Below are 18,909 nucleotides of genomic sequence, written 5' to 3'. Positions count from 1 at the left end.
ATCGGTAATGAATTTCCTGGAAGCAAATACCGAAACAAATGTTAGCAGCAAATGAGTCCGGCTTCCTTCCTTTTTGTTAGTCACTACAGGTTGTTTCCTCCAAAGGTCACTATAGATACCCGCTGCACAAATCAAACAGTCAGACATTGGTGTTTTGTAAATAATTAAACAAAAAAGGCCAATAAAAAGGACACAACAACTGTGATTGATTTAAATGTACAAAGTTGCACAGGTCTTTTATCAGTATTTGAAAATATTCAACAATGAAAGTTAAATCAAACAGTAAGAATAAGTAATAACAATAATTAATATCAGCAATAACTAGACTTAAAATCAGAACTTTTTAGTTTTTTTTTTCTTTTTTACTGAAACACCTGAGGGAAGCAAATCAAAAGAGAACCCAGAAATAAAAATAACCACTGAATTTTAGAAAAAGAAAAAAAGATCACAAAATAAAGTCAAGACAAGCTCATACAGGGGTCACTCACTTCATCTGTATGTACAGCACATTCACTCTACAACTGTGCAGGACAGCAGTGATGAAAATGAAAACTCGTCTCCGCAGTCGAACAGCCTTTAACATCAGTATTGGCAGCTGTATGGAATTCACATGTAAAGGCAGAGTGAAGCAGAAAACTACAACAGAAACAGGAAAACCCATTTGGAGCTAGCTGGCAAATGCCTTCTTTTTCCTTTATGCTTGTATTACAGTCACAGAACTGACAGAACTCCATTTGTTACTCTGATTTGAAAGGCTGAGAGGACTGAGAAAGCATTGTCCTGTTCAAAAAGTAACCCAAGCATACAGTGGAAACACAACCCAACATCATTTTTCTTTTTTAAAAATGGTCCCTGGATGTATAAGACACTGCCACCTTTCCTGACACCACCTGACTTAAAAAAATTCATTCAAGCTTGTTTCAGTAAGAAACATGACATCAACATTAGTTTGCAGGGGGACTCGAGAATCACATTTCATGTTTGTCTGTACATTAATCAATATTCATTACAATTCAGTCCTCATAGTAAACTTTACTTTCTGTCAAATCTCACCAAAAACACATTACTGGAAAAGAGGGAAATAGAAATGCAAAGAAACCTTTGGTCAAAGAGTGTACTCACAAAGGAAAAAATGCAATGACAAGATCAGAGGAAATCATTCATCACTCAAGATTAACGAAACAATGAAATCAAAGAGCAAAACTCAAGTGGTTTTCTATATGTTTCTCTCTCTTTCTAACAATATGGCCCATAGTTCAACCCTCCTCCCATACATTTGGGTCTGTAAGTTATACTGGTTTCCTCACAGAGGAAAGAAGGAAAGAAAAAGGTGCTCTTTTCATGAAAGTCATGTTTGTCTTGATTGTCCACAAAAAAGAAGTGCCAGCAGGAAGTAACCCCGGCGAAAGGATATACAATCACAGCATAAAACGACAACATCCTTTACTGGAAAGGAATTGCGAGTCCGTAACACGCTCCTGAAAAGACTCTGAACCTGCATTGAATTGGTGTTTGTTTTTGTGTGACTGTGTGTGCACATGACCTGTGCAGGTGTGTATGTATCTGCCTCTGTTGTTGGGTTGTCTTCAGTCTTATTCAGAGACTGTCTTATCCTGTGTTGCTTCGTCCTGCAGGCAGCTCTTACGGATGATGGGCAGTGGGTGGGCTTCTGTGTTGAAGACCCAGTCCTCCAGTGGGAGAAGGTCATCGTCAGAGAAGAGCAGGTACAGATACCTACACAAGCATAAGAAAACATCCATTTAGTTTAATCAAAATCTAGGCTCACTGAATACTTTACCTCTGCTTTCTGTTTCTATGTGGCCAATGGGCCACACATCTTTCATATACTGTAAATGTCACTAAAATATTGGCAATGTTTTTTTTTTAAAAAAGCTTCTGGCAACGGTCCTAAGGATGAGTGTGAGGAAGAGTAGGCAGTCAGACAAGATTATATAGTTGCTCCACTCATCCCTGAAGCCTCTGCTGCATCACTTGAGTGGTGAGCCAGCAGGTGAATCCTCAGGTGTGTTGTTGTTGTTGTAAAGTAAGTCGGCTGCATATTACAAAGTCGACAAACAGCCTTACTGTGTTGGTAGTTTTGACATCTATGCTGTAGAAATTCAACACTCTTACTGTGACGCTTTGCTCGCTAGTGTCTCATGTTATTTATTTGCTTAGTTTACAGATAGGTCAATAGGACATGCAACGGAGAGCGCCCTCTACCAAGGAAAACTAGTTCAGTCTGATGCACTTACAGACTGTAAATTGAATATTTAGCTTCAGCCAGTAGCTGGTTAGCTTAGCATAAAGACTAGAGAAAGGGGTGGGGGGGTTAGCAAAATCCACCTACCAGCACCTCTAAAGCTTAATGACTAATATGTTATATCTTGTTTGTTTAATCAGTGAAAACGTTGTGGTTTTGTTGGATAATTTCTTGACTAGGCAAAGTAACCAGCTCCTCCCTGTGATGAAAGGACTCCAGTAAATCACTGAGCACAGCCAAGAAATAGTCCCGTCACCCACAGTCCTGTCATTTTTACCACTTTGGTTTTTGTACAAATTAAACAAATGAGATGACGTGTGATTTTAGTGAGCTTTACAGGTGCTGGAGGACAGAGCCAGGCTAGCTGTATTCCTCCTGGCCATAGTTTCATATTTGCTGCACAAACATGAGAGTGGTATTGATCTTCCCATCTAAAAGGTGTAAATGTGCTTTCTGCAGTAACACGATTTCTTTGATGTAGAAAAGAAACCAAATTTTAGCTCCTAGATTTGTACAGGACAGTGTAGCTCTTTGCCACTTATACACATAGCCAGGTTTTTAATCTGCATGAGTGAAGATAAAGAGAGTATCACATTGGTAGCAAAACAGTGGAATGAAAAGAAACTGTAGCTATACATCAACAGGGAGGTACAAAGAGGGAATTTGTCAGAAAAAGGCTGTAACTTTGAACAATACCCACTTGATTTGTGTAACTCACATAAGCTTTAGATAATGTTTTAAATATATTTTTGCACCAAACGACTGTGGATTTTGTCCCCCACTTACATGAAAATCAATTTAGGAAAGCACTCTTAATGACCAGTGTGAACAAAGAATCATTACAGTAATTACAACCTATTTCAATATAAATGTGGGCACTTGAGTATTGTTTTAAGACCGACTTCAGAAATTGTGAACCTATCTGAATAACATTGTGTCTTGTGTGCATGTTCACAGTGGGCGATACTGCTCCATCTCAAAACTGTTTCTGACACACTACCTTTTTAACAGGAGAAGGTAGAAAATCTTCCTTCAGATACATTCCACATTTTCTTCAAGAACTAATCTGAAGGTAAGGTCATCTTATTATCTTTTACAGCTGTGTTCTGTATCTGCACAAAAGCCAGTAAACCAGAATTTTTTTTTTTCATTTTTAGAATTGTCACTTCAATTTGAAAGTGAATACACATTAGGAAGAGTGTTATACAAGTTGATGCAGCAGCACAGTCTGGTCTTTAAAGTCACCCTGTCTTCAGGAGAGAAAGGGCTCTTTACTGTCTTTTAACCGGCACGATGTAGCACCCTGAATGGTTGCCGTTGCTTAATGACCCAAGAATGAGGAGAAGTAAAATTGAGGTGTTTAACTGCTCGCCATCTCTTTGCCATCCACATTTCTTTTACAAGTCAATAGACGAAAATTACATTCCAAGAGTGATTGGAAACACCTCAGATGATTCCTCAGCACTGAAGGAGAGATTGTGTCTGTCTGACAGCGGGAGTACACTTCACACACAGAACGGATAATAGGCAAAGACGAATCCTCAGCATTCAGTATTGGACTCTATTTTACTCTCCATATCGATAATGGTTTATGAATGCAGAATGTGAAATGCCATTTGCTGCTTTCTGTTACCAAGGGAGATGTGGAGAGGAAATAGGACTTACTTGAGTGTCTCTGAGAGGAAGAAGCTCTGCTGCATGTTATCGTGGCTGACTGTCATGGTGTAAACGTCTCGGATCCCAGAAAAGCCAGACTCCACTCTGCAGTGCTCCTCGAGGGCCTGACAGGAAACGGAAAGAGCAGGTTTAAATGTGCAACTGTAACTTTTATTTATGGCCAAGGTAAAGACCACTTCTTGCAGTTGTCAGCTTGATCGTACAAATTCAGTGAATAAGCATTAATTTGTTCATGTACATTTAATCAGCCTTTTCGCTTCAGCACTGTGACAGAACAAAATATTTTACATCGTGCATAGAAGAATTCTCAGGCCATCCATTCATACATTATGGTGCAAAAAGAGACCAAATTTGTGTGCATGTACATCCAAAGAAACTGTAAATGTTGAAGCATGTCAAGCCCTTCAGATGGCGACACAATTGAAGCCCAAGCAATGCTAAATCTGACAAGAGCTAATGGAGAGTGGCTGAGCTAGCCAAGCGGATTAGCACATTATTACCCCAGCTACAAAGGGCTGGCTTATACGTGCTAATTAACAAAGACCCCAACGTGTTAATACTCAATGTTCATGAAGAGAAGCGTTGTGCACTGCTTTCAACCTTTGTGCCCGATAATTAAAGGCCTGTCAAACTCGTCAGCCTGATCTCTCCACTTCTGTGCGCACTAAATTAATGCTAGATCTATCATGCCAGCCCTCTACAGTTTACTGCAGCTAATGTCCTGTCTATTGTCGTATTAATAGTGGTGCTCCCTGCAGAACCTTCACCCTGCTAGTGGGGTTGCTTGATCTACACGCTAATGTATCGTGCCACACAATATCAAGGAAGCTGGTCGAGGGTAATTAAGGGTGTTAAAGGGGCTTGACATAATAGGTGACTACAATTATATAAAATCTGAGTCGTAGCCACTCCTAAGAGAGAAGTATAGGGTACAAAATTATACTGTAACCCATTTTATCTCCCACTTAAATATAACATGGAATTATTTTTGTACCGAATTAGCCTGAATATAAGGCAACTCTTTTTTCCAAGACACTATATCTGAACAAGTGTAGGATGTATTTTAGACTATTCATGCACAACAGTAGATGTTCTCTTTAAATGGAGAGAGTATTGGTCTGCTACTGTTACATTACCCATTACGTTAAAAGAGTGCTGGATTATGGGTTGGTTGTAGCCTTAATGTTGCCAGAGTAATGACTTTCTTCAAGTCTGTTTACAGGTTGCAGAAGGTTGCGCTTTTATTCCACCTCGCTGCTCTCTATAAAAGGTTATTCTAACTAAACATTTCTGATGGCTCCTGTAACTGAAGAAATTCCTGATGAATGAAAACAAGGCAAAAGTGTCTGTTCATTATCTTTGCTGCACATGACTGATTTACAGGACTAAGACTTGGCCTAAATTTTAACATTTTGGAAAATAAACTAATTTGCTTTCTTGCTGAGAGTCTGATGTCTCTGTTTGTTACATTTAAAACTACAGCCAGTAGCTACTTAGCTTAGCACAAAGGCGAGAAAAAGGGGGAAACGGCACCTGTCTCTGTTTAAAGGTAACAAATATAAGCCTACCAGCACCTCTAAAGCTCATGTATTAATCATTAGAAAGAGATATCACTTTTTTAAATCAGTAAAAAAATTTAAGCATAAATATGACAATCGAGGTTTATTGTGCTTGACCATTTCTTGGCTGAGACCAGTAACTTCCCAGAGTCTCCAGCTGGTTGTTTGTCAAAGCTAGCTCTTTAATATTCTTGATATATGTTTATAATCTGTCTATTTTCTTCATCCTGTAAATTTACTATGTTGCTTTTCCCCCTTTTTTCCCTATTGTTAATTTTTTTTTTTTTTTATTAGACTTTTCCTTTTTCTGATTTGAGGTCGTAAAGACAGAAGGTGTTGGATGGTGAACAGATTGTAAAGCTCACTGAGGCAAATTTATGATTTGTGACCTTGGCCTAAATGAATCAAATTGACTTGACTTGCTCAGAGGCAAGAAAAAATCCAGTGCAACCTCCTGTAAAATGTCAAATTGATGATTTTTATACTAGGGCCTTTGTACAGATAAAACAAATGAGATAAACCTTGTTAGTTAGTGGACTTTACAGGTACTGGGAGGCAGATTGGTCTAACTGCTACCTTTAGACAGAGCCAGGCCAGCTGTATCCCCTGTTTCCAGAGTTTGTGCTAGATATGAGAGTGGTATTAGTCTTTTCATCTAACTCTTGGCAAGAAAGCAAATAAGAAAGTTTCCCAAAATATCAAACTATTCCTTTAATTTGAACATGCACTTCCACTTTTATGAGATAAGTTAGTCTTCATCTCTGACGCCTTTTCTCTAATGGCATCTGAATGAACCTTTCCCGGAAGGACTAGTCTATTTTAAAGTCTTTTTTCAAAGCAGAGAAAGGGGGCTCATCTTCAGGTATTCAGGTCAGTAAGGGAAATGTCAATAGTGTATTTTGTGTCTTACCTCAACAGCCTCCCAACCCCACTCTCTGTACTTGGGGTCGTGGGTGAGTCTCCACATGTACATGTAGCTTTCGATAACTTCTGGTCGTAGGATGTAATATCTGTCGCTCAGTCTGGTTGCTGTGGCCTCAGCTCCGCCGTCGAATCTGAACGCCTCAGGTCCCAGTTTGGTGGCTGACCAGAGACACAGATGAAAGACAAGAGGACAAAAACATAAATCTTAGTCAGCTGACGGACATCAGCACTTATTCAACAGATCTGCAGTGCATTTCCAAATCTAAAATCCACATACCCTTCCTTTTTCTTTACACATGAAGCCTCTCTCCTTATTCTTCCTTTTACTTCCATCATACTTTTACAACTATTCAAGACTGCATGGCAAAAAGATCATATTCATGATACGGCACAAAGAAATCTGTCCTTGCCAGGCACAGCAACTTAAATTTAGAGACATTCTTAGAGTGAAGTTGCATTACGGCATGCAAGATCACTTTTCACAAATTTTATTTCTGCCTGCTGTGCTCACTTTGGTTATACTTTTCTTATTCTTGGACCTTATCATCTGTGATTTTAGTAAACCACTGGCCACTTGGAACATCGGACCGTGGTTGGAGGAAGCACGTTCTTTGAGGCCAGTGATGGTTTCTGAGTAGCGACATCCAGTTGGACCAATAAGACCAGAGTTTGAGAGTGAGCATGTGCACTCAAAACACAGAGACAGGGGAACAAATGGTTTTCCTGCTCCATACAAACCCACAGACTACATTATACACATATCACTTTAAATGAGGGAAAACAAGAGGACCTGTTAGTTTTGAAGTGACTGAAAAGATCAATTGAAAGGTAAACAATTAGCTAGACAAGGAGATACTGTAGATGAGACAGTAGCTTGAAGCCATTTGCAAGTTTGTTTTGGATAATGACAAGTTGTCTGTATTTTAAATTGTTTATACAGAAGTAACAGTGGTATAAGTAGAGATGCAGGCTGTAGATTTCTGCACAGTCTCAAACAATTCCCTGGACCTTTTATTATCCAATTTTTCCTGTGTTATATATTCTGACTCGAATCATACATGCCTGATATCCTCTGGTAAATCTTTATTAATAATTCCTAGGTTGTGGCTGAAGACCAGAGGGGACCGGGCCTTTGCAGTAAGAGTCCCTTAACTCTGGAATGACCTGCTGGAGGAGATCAGGCAAGCTGCATTCGCTTTTTGTAATTTCATCTGCTGGATTGCCTCTTATTTTAATCTTATTTCTTTGTATTGAATTGCACTATTATGTTCTTGCTATATAAATACCTGTTCTTCTTTAATTAATAGCTGTTTGCTGTTAATGGGAACTCAAAAATTCCTCCATGTTTAACTTTTGTCTCTATACATTCAGCACCACAAGCACAACAATGATTCAGTTGTTCCAAGTCGCAACCCCATTCTTTTTGGCATCTTCTTGAATGATGTCTTCCCCAAAAGTTCACATTAGACACATGGAGGGATGTCTCAATTCTTTAACCGCTATTTCAACCTCTAGACTCCACACCCTGTTTCCTGACAGGCTGTTGACTCTTGTGACCAGAATGCTAAGACTACTAATGGAGGATCATCAGTAACTCAGAGCAAAGGCAACACAATTGATTTTTCTACAAGTTCATCAGATGAATAACACTCGTGCATCAAACACAATTAAGAAGTTAGTCTCAGGATTTGTTTTACGTACCCTGGGAATTAAATAATAGCCTTTTGCACCAAAATCAATTTTATCATCTTAACATCCTGGATTTATTAACAAGCAATTTTAAATAAGTCTCAATCTTATCAAGCTCAAAGAGTACAGGAAATTATATCTAAAAAAGGATAACTAGGCCTTGGCAATCCTTATACAGCCATTGAACCTGTTATTAGACACACCCATGTTGTGCACAAGACTGAAAAATGATGTTCCCTAAAGTATAAAGGTTACTGTTGATTACAGTCATAACCCTGATAGAAATGTATATGTTTTGGCATAAAGAGGGAACATAAGGCCTGTAGTTGTACCTTTTGTGTAGATTGGAGCCACAAAGTCTGAACCAGTTGTGTGTACACAGCTTGTTGCAGTGATGCGGGGACCTTCAAATGCTTTGCACGGATAGAATCATTACAGCTTTTAAAAAATGAATAATTTGTCGAGGTTGTGTGAAGACCGAGTCAGGTACAGACCAAAAAACACCTAAAATGGTGTACTACGGCAAAGGCATCCCACCCATGGGATGCTTTCATTTAAATCAGAAGGTTAATTGGCTGTAAGGTTCCAGAAAATAACCTCTGCAAGCTTCATATGAAAATTAATAAAACTTTTCATGACTTCATACCATAAATTGTCTGAAAAAAAATCTGAAGGAGCTGTTGGGTTTCATTCATGGTATCTTATTTAGGTGAAGAAATTAATATCTGATGTGCTGTACTGATGAATTAGTGCTGTGGAAATTGAAATTATACTGAGTTTATCAACAGGAGAATTGGGGGACATTAGAAATGAAGGCATGTCTCTAATATTAGCTTCTCCCAAATACAGGCCTGGTTCTGTCTGCCACTGAGGTAAATAAAGCCCTTACCACTATTTGAGAATTTATGGTATTTCAAAAGTTATTGATAAAAAGCTGTTGCCAGTAAACCATGCTTGCTCCCAAAATTTATGCTCATAGCCCCGTCTGCGTCTTTTTGCCGCCACAGAGGAGTAAATTTCACCAGGCAAAATTCTGTCCAAATGTGTTCTGTTATTTCCTCACTGAACACTAATGATTATAGATCGAATATTTTTTTTTTTCCCTACATTTGAATGGTAGTTAGAGTCTAAAATAACCCAAAGTGATACATGCGGTGAGTCTGTTAAGTTGCTCTGCCGTACATCAGGTCATACATCTCAATAGTAGAAAAAAAAAAGGCTATCACCACATCTCAATAACCTTTCCCTCTTCCTGATGCTTCTTTTGAGATCCCCAGTTTCCTGCACTGGGTTCAAGCCTGCGTCGGTCTTGCTGTGATGGCTGAGATCCAGAGGAGCAGCAGAAGGAGAGCCTTGATGGTATCAGTATTTAAAGACAGCTAAGTAGCAGCCACTTTGCTCACATGCAAGAGGAAATCTCACTACTCTCTCTCTCCTGCAGACAGCTAATCCAGGAGCTGCTAAGCACCATCCAGTTCCTTTAATGAGTAAAGAGAAACCTGCTGGATGACTATGAAAGAGAAAGCCAAAGAAGCCTTTTGGGCCTGCAGATCAAAAGTATTCCAACTGTATCATGGAAACTGTTATGTTATGAGTCACATCAGCTTATTGAAGAAGCGAAGGCGAAAAAAATAAAAATCCTTAAGGATGAATCCTTACAGCCCACCCAACAGTGGAGGAGACAATAAAAGCTTGAAATTAGCAGAGGAGATTATTGTCAGGGCCAAGACAGATGCCAGGGAAGAGAGAGCAAACATGGGTCTTCCAAAAAATAAATGTGAGTAGGATTGCTTATATATTCATCCCTTTTTTCACCCTCTTTCTTGCATTTTTCTCCTGAGTATATCTTTATCCTGTGACTGCAGCCATGTCTTCCACTCTCCCTAATTTGTAGGTTGGAACTGCAGTAAATTTGCCCGTGGATTTAGTTTTTATCGCAATGTTCCTTCTTCCATACTCAATCCCCTTTTTCATTCTTTCTCCTAAATTACAACAAACTGATTATCAGTATCCAACACACTTAGAGGCACCTCCACATCTGCTGCTTACAGCTGTGAGACGATAGAGAATAATTGGGAAGTTTAATTCTTCACCGCTCCTTATTAGGCCTGTCGTCTCTCTGTTGAGGTGAAGAAACAATTCCCCTTTTGAGCCAGGGCAAAATTAAAATGCTTGAGGCCCTTTTAATTTACTATATGCTGTTCTCCTAGACTGTTCATTTTCTTCTGAATGCTACCATAACCCCTCTTAACAAGGCAGATACAGTATACCATGATGGTAATGAACCAAAGCATTTCACCGCCATGTACTATAATGAAAAAATACTGAGAAACACCAAATAGGAATTACTTATAATGAAATTTTTAGCAAAGCTAGCTGCACGGTCAGACCAAAGGATCTCAACAGCCACTAAACTTGGTACAGACATTCACAGTTTCTGGATGATGACTCCTATGTTAGTATGCTGACATAAGCATTTAGCTCAAAGCAGTGTCACAGACTCAAGTGTTGTTGGATGATAGTAAGCAAGATGATAACATCATCATGTAATGTCACAAATATTTTCTACTCAACCAGACTGTCTCCAGAACGAAAAAGAAAGACCTCTTACCTAACACCCACCCCAGCAAACCCTGGGTAAAAAGAGCCTCTCCCATTGTAAAACAGATTATATGGATCTTTTGATTTGACATGGTACATTTAGAACAGAAACAGCAGGACCAGTCACCCACTGCCCTACTCCTACATGACAGTGAGTAGTATTGTTGACCATCTCAAGACAAAGAGTCTCTGCACACTCTAAATGCCCCTTCTCAACATCCCTGACATCTCTGCTCACCTGAGCGCGTGTAGCTCTCGTGGCATGTGTGCGTGATCTCGGCAGCCAGGTCCAGGTAGTGTTGCCTCTTCTCCGGAGCTCCGTCATCAGCCCCAATGCCGATCATTCCCCCAGAGAAACAGGCCAGGTGGCCCATCTTGTGATCCAGGATCCCACCTCTCCACTCAGCCATGTAGGTGAGGCCACCAGGTGACTTCTGTACCAGGTTGGCTTCAATCGCCTGCAGCAACACACACGGTCAAGAATGTTTTGTTAATTGTTGAAATGCTGTGTGCCATGTAATTTTGATTCTGTGGTGTAAATGCCATCAAAGGAACCCATGAAGAACCTATGTTTTTCACCAGTGGTTTTTTACTTTGTCTGCCCTCCACATTTTAAAATTCTGTACTTGTTCAAACTGCAGCAGCAAAGTTGTGCAGTTCAAAGTAATGTGTACTAATCTGGCCAGGCTTTCATGTAGCCGAACAAATTAAAAGGGAAAAGATTCCATCTGATCACAAGAGATTGTTTTGTGTTTCAGTTAATTACTGCCTGAGACCTGACAAGTGTCCACACCCAACACCTGCAAAGACAGTTGATCGTGTCCTTTTACGCCTCTGCGTTCAGGTATGCTTCAATACCCTCTTCCTCTTTGTGCTAAAATGCAATCACATTTAAATAAATTCAGCCATTTTCCTTTGATGAGGATATCTGAAACATTGTGTGATGATCACGGTGGTGTTGGTCTCTTTTCATTAAGGCCCTTAGAGTATATCTCATAAATGATTGAATTGTTTATCATCATTGTTATTATCAGTATTAACATTTCATACCACAACTATATCCAAACAGATGATCTACACTTAGATAAGAAACACTACACAAATTAATTTTGGTCAAAATAAGCTGAACACAGTTTGAAATGATTTCTTCGGGATAACTAGAATAACTAGAATTTTCTGTCATGCAGATAAAATTTAAAGTAACATAAGAACCTTTTCATTAGGCACAGTGGTAGCCAGAGCCCACCTGCAGTACTATACTGACCAAACCAGACACCAACATCTACCACTACACAACAGAACTTCAGTGAAGCTAGTTAATACACCAATTAACACACAGACTAGGCCGAGTGATGCAACTGATAGCGATAATTGAAGAAACCAGATTGAGCATTCAAGCAGAGACACGCGACTTCGCAAAGTCCCATTAGAGGTTATCTCTACACCACGTGTACGTGTGCAGTCATCACACACATTAGAGATGAATCCAACTGCTGCAGCTCTGTAAACGTCTGCATTTATATGTTAAATTATGTATGTTTTGTATAACACATGCTCTGCACAGATGGAAGTCAGACCTCCAAGGAAATCCATCTGATATGCTGTGAGAAACTGGTCCAATACAAATCCTTTTAAGGGAAAATACGCTGTTTTTCAACCTGTGCCTGAAGTTGCATTCACCCAGTCAGCAGAATGGGGAGAACAGGATAAACACCAACTCTCTTTTTTTCGAGAAATCATTAAAATGGATATTTTGCACATTTCTGTGTCTTTCTAGCTGTTTCCTGTCTTGGCTTTATAAGACAGAATACAGAAGGACATCTCATGAGATCATTTCTGAATGACTCATCATTTTCTCTCTCTCACAGATTCTGCTGTTCTCTCATGTCCCTCTCACCCACTCTGTCTGGCTTATCTTGCATTTAAAAGCAGGTCTGTGATATTCTGCAGTGACACCCCATAAAGTGCTTATAATTAAAAGTGTAAACTCCCTCTTGGATTTCAGGTCCAATCCTTCAGTCATTAATTTTCTTCTTTTTTTAAGAGCTCTTTCAGGGATGAGAACACACCCTTTCTCTGAAAACCAGCACTGTAGCATGTACTTCTCTTTTCAATAGTTCCCTCCCACCACTGCTGTTAAATAAAGATGCAACCTGCAAAAACATAAGACAAAACAAGGTAATGTGTAAAGTATGGAAGCTTCTAAATACCATGTTCTAAGGAAGTATTTTTCTTGTGGGCTGAGAATGATGATTTTCCTGCTAATTAGCTGTTGTATAATTGGAAAATGTTCTCTTTAATTAGTAGTCTACTTTTATTTGAATGCCAAAGATAATGAGTTGTGCTGTGCCTTCACCTTAGATCTCTGTATAAACATACAGTCTATAACTTAATCTGATAGTGAGGGGTCCTTGGCCATTTAAATACCAACTCACAGAGGGGAAGGGGAGTCTATAATTAATAGTTCTGCCTCTGGCTTGACCCTCTGATGAGAACTGAGGAAATCTCAATTGCAATTTTAAGTCATTGTCTGTAATATTGTAATTGTAGCCGGAGGGAATGTGCTTTGCTCTGACATTATCCCCATTAAAGAGGAAAACAGACAGCTTCTGATGTATCTTTATATATGTGTCTACCGTGCAGTGGGTTCATGTTCACAGACATTTTTCTGCAGATGGTGGGCTTACTTTTTACATTACAGTATATGAATACACAAGCCAGTTGCCATCAAATCACATGCAGTACCAGGAACCTTTCCTCTTTATGTTATCTTTCTTTCTTTCACCTAAGACCACTGAGCTGATATAATCATGGCATGGTACTTAGAATAAAAAGTGGCCATTACATCTCTACACGTGATTCTGAATAAACGTCACTGAATTTCAATAGGAGAGAAACACCCTTACATCTATGCATAAAAACACTGGGTTTGAGCGTTAAAATTAGATTTTTGGTCATAGTGGAAATCTTAATAGGTCAGATCTGGTCATTTTTCCTGTAAAACGTCCAACAAGTGTGAGGTTAATGACTTTGATTAGTATTAAGGTCACAGCAGCAAAAGGTTAAGTATGCACAATAATGCATTCAATGTATGTCTTATGTATTAATTAAGGTTTAAGTGGTAAAATTATTTTTTAACTCCAGTAAGAGGACAGACAACATTCTTCTCTTCTACCTTTAATTTTATTTATTTGTTACCTGTTAACTCAATGCTCCCTCTTTTGCAAAAAATAATGCACAAGCATTGTGGTTCTTTCAATAAAAGTGCATAAACATGAGCAATATTAATGTATATTACCTTAACACCTATGTCTGAATGACAAAAAGCCTTCAGTTTAAAAGATAAATAAAGCTAGCAATGTTACATTTGTTCTGAAAAGGATTTCAAATATTGTATCCTTCCATTAGCTTTCAACTAATTTATCCCCTAAATATTTAAGCTACCTGATGTTCTCTTGAGTTTGTGTAAAACTGTTTGTCTTTTACTAGGCAAATGCCTTTAATTATTTTTATTTTATCTAACTGAGCTTTGCTTGAGTGGACCCATGTGTACAAGAATAGGTTTAAAATTTCCATACCTCCAGTGCGCTGTAGTACATCGTCTTGGCGTCGTCATCTGTCTTGTCTGACATCAGATATGATTTGATCAAGTACTCATAGAAACTATCCCCGAGGCCACCAATGGAAACATGATCTACAAGGGGGAAATAGGAGGTAAAAAGAGTTGAATGAGAATAATCAGCAGGGTGACACACAGGTCCTTAGTCAGGGTATCTACAGTCATTAAAAAGTCTTAAAGCATTGAATCCAGTTTCCTAAAAACCAACAAACAAACAAAAAATAAAAAACTGCTACTGCTAGCCACAGCATTTAGGAAGTTCATTGTCTCTGAATGGACGTAAATTAATTCATGATTCTTCATCGGTAATCCATCCATCTGTCACAAATGCGGGCCAGGTTGTATTGATTTAATTAATTATGTCATTTGGAATTATTTGTATCCAGCTGGGAAGTACTGAAACAATACGATAACAGTAAATAATTCTAGGACATATCCCCCCTACTGGCTTTCCATCATGCTTTCACCAGAATGATTGTGAAACAGGTATTAAATTGCTTTCTATGTAGTATTAAAAAGGTCTTGAAAAGTGTCACATTTAATTTGGTGAAGTCTGCAGAATCCCTGTTAATTCCATCACAAATCAAGTCTTACAAACCAACACATCTGACTAACTCTTGTTAAGCTTTCTGGATTCACAGTGTTGCAAAAGCATTTGTGTCTTTTGATAGAACATTTAAAATATGCAGCTCTGTTCTGACTGTTTGTCACCACTCTTGGCACGATGTTGAACCCACACACTCTCTGTTCACTTATTGTAGAAAATACTTTATTTAAAAGTTAAAACCTCAATTATGTAACATACTTCAATCTTGTGAGTGGAAATTGAAACAAGTGGCTATTGAGTTTCCTCCTGCTCGCTCCTAAGTCCACAGTCAAATTCATAAAGACGAATAGAATATTACAGTGGAGGCGTGCATGAGTCTTCTTCAATCCACTCATGCTCGTTGCGTGCACACACACCTTTGCCGACTCCCCCGCAAGGTTATCACAGTGCTGCTGTGTTTGTCCTTGACACAGACAGATGAGGGAGAGCTGTGAAAGCAAAGCTTCTTTTCCCTTTGTGGCAATAAATGTATACAGTTTTGCTTCTCTGCAAGCTCACCCACAACAATTAGCCTCTGTAATCATCCAGATTACCACCTTTACAGTCTCAGCGTCGTCTTATCCCGCACATTTTTTTCACCTCCTTTTAGGTAGACCCAAAAGATCCAATTTCCTGAAGTAATTGAATTCATTATCATTTTAATAACCCAGAGCAATGGGAGTCATATAGCCATTACTATGACCCTGATATTAAAAATGAAAGGAAAAATAGACGGATGTGTGGATGGATGACACAGATGAGCAGCTAAAAGAGCTTTGACACGTGATGTGACTCAAAGTCCGTCAGTGGTGTGAATGCTGGGGCAAAAGGTAAAAACCTGGAATGACATTCAGTGAACTCCCACTCTTGTAATCTTGACCCACATGGGGGGAAAACACAATTACTGTAATACTTAGTAGGTAACCTGAATGACCTTACCAGGGCATTACTGAGATGTAAAATGTATGTTTTGCATTAATGTAGGTAAGCCCCTGACCTTCTCCTTCATTACAGATAAAACTGTTCAACACTTTTCTCCATAAATAAAATGTAACCGTACAATAACCTGACAGATGTTGAATCAGTATGAATGTCCACAGTACAAGAGTTACAGCACTTACGTTGGACCCAGTTGCCGCTGACTGGACTGAGGAAGTTGGGATACAGTCCGTGGGGTTTTTCAATCTTGTTCAGAAGTTTCCTGATGTTCATCACCTGCGGAGACACCATGGTGTAACTGAATATCATCAGGCTAAAGCACTGTCATGGTATCACATGTTCAACTTACTGCACTATATCACTGTCTCAAGGCTCAAAAGCATCTAGCAGGGAAATTGTGCTAATAGGAAATGGTAAACAGATCTCACACATTTTAAATCTCAATAATAAGAGAAAACTGTGAAAGTACAGCAAAACTGGAAATGTAATCTATATTCCAAACCTTCTCCGTGTAGATGGGATTGGTGGAGAGCTCAGTCAGATGGACGAATTCGAGGTGAAGGGTCCCGAACTCAGCCAGGATGCTGCTCCCGGCTGAGGCCCAGCCCCAGCTCCAACTGGTTCCACTGCAGCAGAGACAACATCCAAAACAGGTAAACTAAATACCACAGATATCACATAGAGGCATTCGCAGGTAAGAACTACAGTTATGCAATTCAGTATTTTCCATTTTTGGGACCCGTCAAGTTCGGGCTATTTTTTGGCATAAAGCATTGAGCTTGGGTTGGATTATTCTCAAATGTTATTTATAATAAATTAATGAGAAAACTTTCTCTCAGTCATCTGAGTTGTTTTATGTGTTGCGTCATATGCAATGCCCACAGAAGCGGGAAGAGAGACAGCGTAGCCAATGCATTGCATTCGCCTGGTGAGCTAGGGGGAACTTCTTAAAATCCCCAATGATCTGACATTTCCAAAGATAAAAGAACCAGTGGTATGTGAACACAGTCAGTCGGTCCAATTTCTCCACCCAGCACAATTTTATGAATTTCATCCTGTTTAGACATGAAGTTTTAGTGGGTTCAAAGTTTCAAAGGCAACTCCGGCTTTATATGATCCTGCTATATGTGCAGCAGTATTACTTGTAAACTCCAGCCAACTATTGCCGTACTTATTTCAGTTCTTCCACTGTCTCTCTCAGAAGTGATTCTCCCTCAGTTATTACACTGCACATCACATTCAGAACACGCTGCAGCTGAACAAAGTTAGAGAAAGTAACTGACTTAGTCCCTGATGGACCTCTTGGCCTTTTGTACTCAAACTCTGCTTAAGGCATCATAGAAGACACAATTGGGCCTTACTTTTTTTTATTTCCTTTTCAGATGGAAATCAATAACCATCCACTGTTTGTCTCCAGTGGTCTCTACAATGCATTAGCACAACCATTCAATGTACACTAATCTACTTAAACATTTAGCTTTTGTCATTTGCGGTTTTCAGTCATATTAAATTTCTTCATGCAAATAATCTGCATGCAGCTGAATCTTCTCATAAACAGACCACGTACCATCCTCCTGAACACAAACACTCGAGCCGTAATGATGGTCAATAATCAAGTAGCCATTTATAGAAAATTTATCAGCAACAGTTTGTCAAGTAAAAATGCCAAACATTTACTGGTTTTGCGTCTAAAATGTGAAGATAAGTCTTTTCTTTGTCTTATGTGACAGTAAATTCAATATCTTTACAGTTTCGGATGGATAATCAAACAAATCAAGGACTTTGAATGCATCAACTTCGGAAATTGCAGCAAGTGTTTTCCACTACTTTCTGATATTTTTATAGACTTTCTGCAGCCAACCAGCCAAATACTGATATCATGTCATGGTTATAATGACACAGTAATAAAGACACCAGCTGATGTTATAAAACCAATTTATTTTACCAAGAACACATAATATCAAGGTTTGTGGATTCATTTTGGGATTATTAAATTTGAATTTCTACCATAAACTACTGTAAAACAAGATGATACTGGATGCAAAGCAGCTATGTTAGTGTCTGGACTTTTTATTTTTATACTTCCATGTTACATCTCTGTGTGAAATGCTGGGTGAAAGCTTATATGATAAATTTGGTGCCTGCAATGGAGTTATGTTTGCAGATGCTTGGATTTGATTAGTTAAGATATATGAAGTTAACTTCGCATAAAACTTTAATTACAATTTGTCAAAATTTGATTTCTGTCAGCTCAAAATAAACTCATCATTCTATGAAATAACCTTTGCCATCATCTACCACTAGATAAATTCATTGGTGCCTGCTGTGATTGATGTGCATGTTAATTTTCTTTAACCTCAACTCGAAACTTACCAATGCAGCCAAGTTATGTGCATTCACGGTATAATAACAACCTTAAAACGTTAGCTAGAAACTATGAACATCAAGGGCACCCTTCAGTTTTATTTCCTCAAGTCAGTGTGGGTAATATCACTCTGTGCAAATCTAATTCTGAGTGAATGTGTGGTGCACTCCTGCTCACCCATGATTAGTGGAGGCAGAATGTACTACGAGAGTGACTTTACATATCCTCTAATAGATGCTGGGGGAGATCAGACATCCGGTAATGAAACTGAACTGAATTTGTAAGACGGAGAGAAGGTGGGGTGGGAGATGGCTGGTGTGTGAGGGCAGAGGGGAATCAAAGAGTTTACCACTCTGGTGAACGCATCCATTAAAAGTTTGGGAGCTACATCATTAGTAGCTCTGGCTCGAGTCACGTCTGATTCTTTCTTTAAGAAGAATCAATCTGAGTATCAAAGCGGAGGTGCAGGGCGGCGGGTGGTGTGTTTGTGAGTGATTGGAAAAGAAAAAGAAAAAAGGGGAGGGGGGGCACAGTATCTACAAGAAAGCAACAACACTGGCACTCATTCATTAATCTTTTCACCCTGTTTGACAAACACGCTCTCCCGCTATTCCACAGCTATCAGAAATATAATTAGGTGTAGAAAATGATGAAAAAAAGCTGAAATCAATATCACACGTCATGCAT

The 18,909-nt window shown here is 39.0% G+C and overlaps 1 protein-coding gene and 1 long non-coding RNA gene across 6 annotated transcripts in view; one reads left to right on the top strand and one right to left on the bottom strand.

The window, feature by feature from the left end:
- Positions 1-205: 205 nt before the first annotated feature.
- Positions 206-18,909, bottom strand: part of LOC130171589 (mannosyl-oligosaccharide 1,2-alpha-mannosidase IA) — a 183,880-nt gene continuing 165,176 nt past the window's right edge. For 2 of the 4 annotated variants that reach the window (XM_056379644.1, XM_056379646.1), the window contains 7 exons: positions 16,360-16,487; positions 16,040-16,133; positions 14,292-14,407; positions 10,952-11,171; positions 6,410-6,582; positions 3,929-4,044; positions 206-1,734 (listed from right to left, as the gene is read on the bottom strand). In XM_056379644.1, the coding sequence (XP_056235619.1) occupies positions 1,593-1,734; positions 3,929-4,044; positions 6,410-6,582; positions 10,952-11,171; positions 14,292-14,407; positions 16,040-16,133; positions 16,360-16,487 (989 nt within the window). In that variant the 3' untranslated portion in view covers positions 206-1,592. The remainder of the gene's footprint in view (positions 1,735-3,928; positions 4,045-6,409; positions 6,583-10,951; positions 11,172-14,291; positions 14,408-16,039; positions 16,134-16,359; positions 16,488-18,909) is intronic. The other 2 variants (XM_056379645.1, XM_056379648.1) reach the window with 1 other exon arrangement.
- Positions 1,749-10,943, top strand: LOC130171591 (uncharacterized). 2 transcript variants are annotated; one of them, XR_008828165.1, is made up of 5 exons: positions 1,749-2,023; positions 3,275-3,335; positions 6,983-7,098; positions 7,524-9,471; positions 9,554-10,943. It is a non-coding gene; the product is annotated as an uncharacterized LOC130171591 (long non-coding RNA). The 2 variants fall into 2 exon arrangements; XR_008828164.1 differs by having other exon boundaries at positions 1,749-3,335.

The sequence above is a fragment of the Seriola aureovittata genome, chromosome 7, assembly GCF_021018895.1.
Source record: "Seriola aureovittata isolate HTS-2021-v1 ecotype China chromosome 7, ASM2101889v1, whole genome shotgun sequence".
NCBI lineage: Eukaryota > Metazoa > Chordata > Actinopteri > Carangiformes > Carangidae > Seriola > Seriola aureovittata.
The sequence above is the reverse complement of the archived record's forward strand: the minus strand, read 5'-3'. Positions and strand labels throughout refer to the sequence as shown.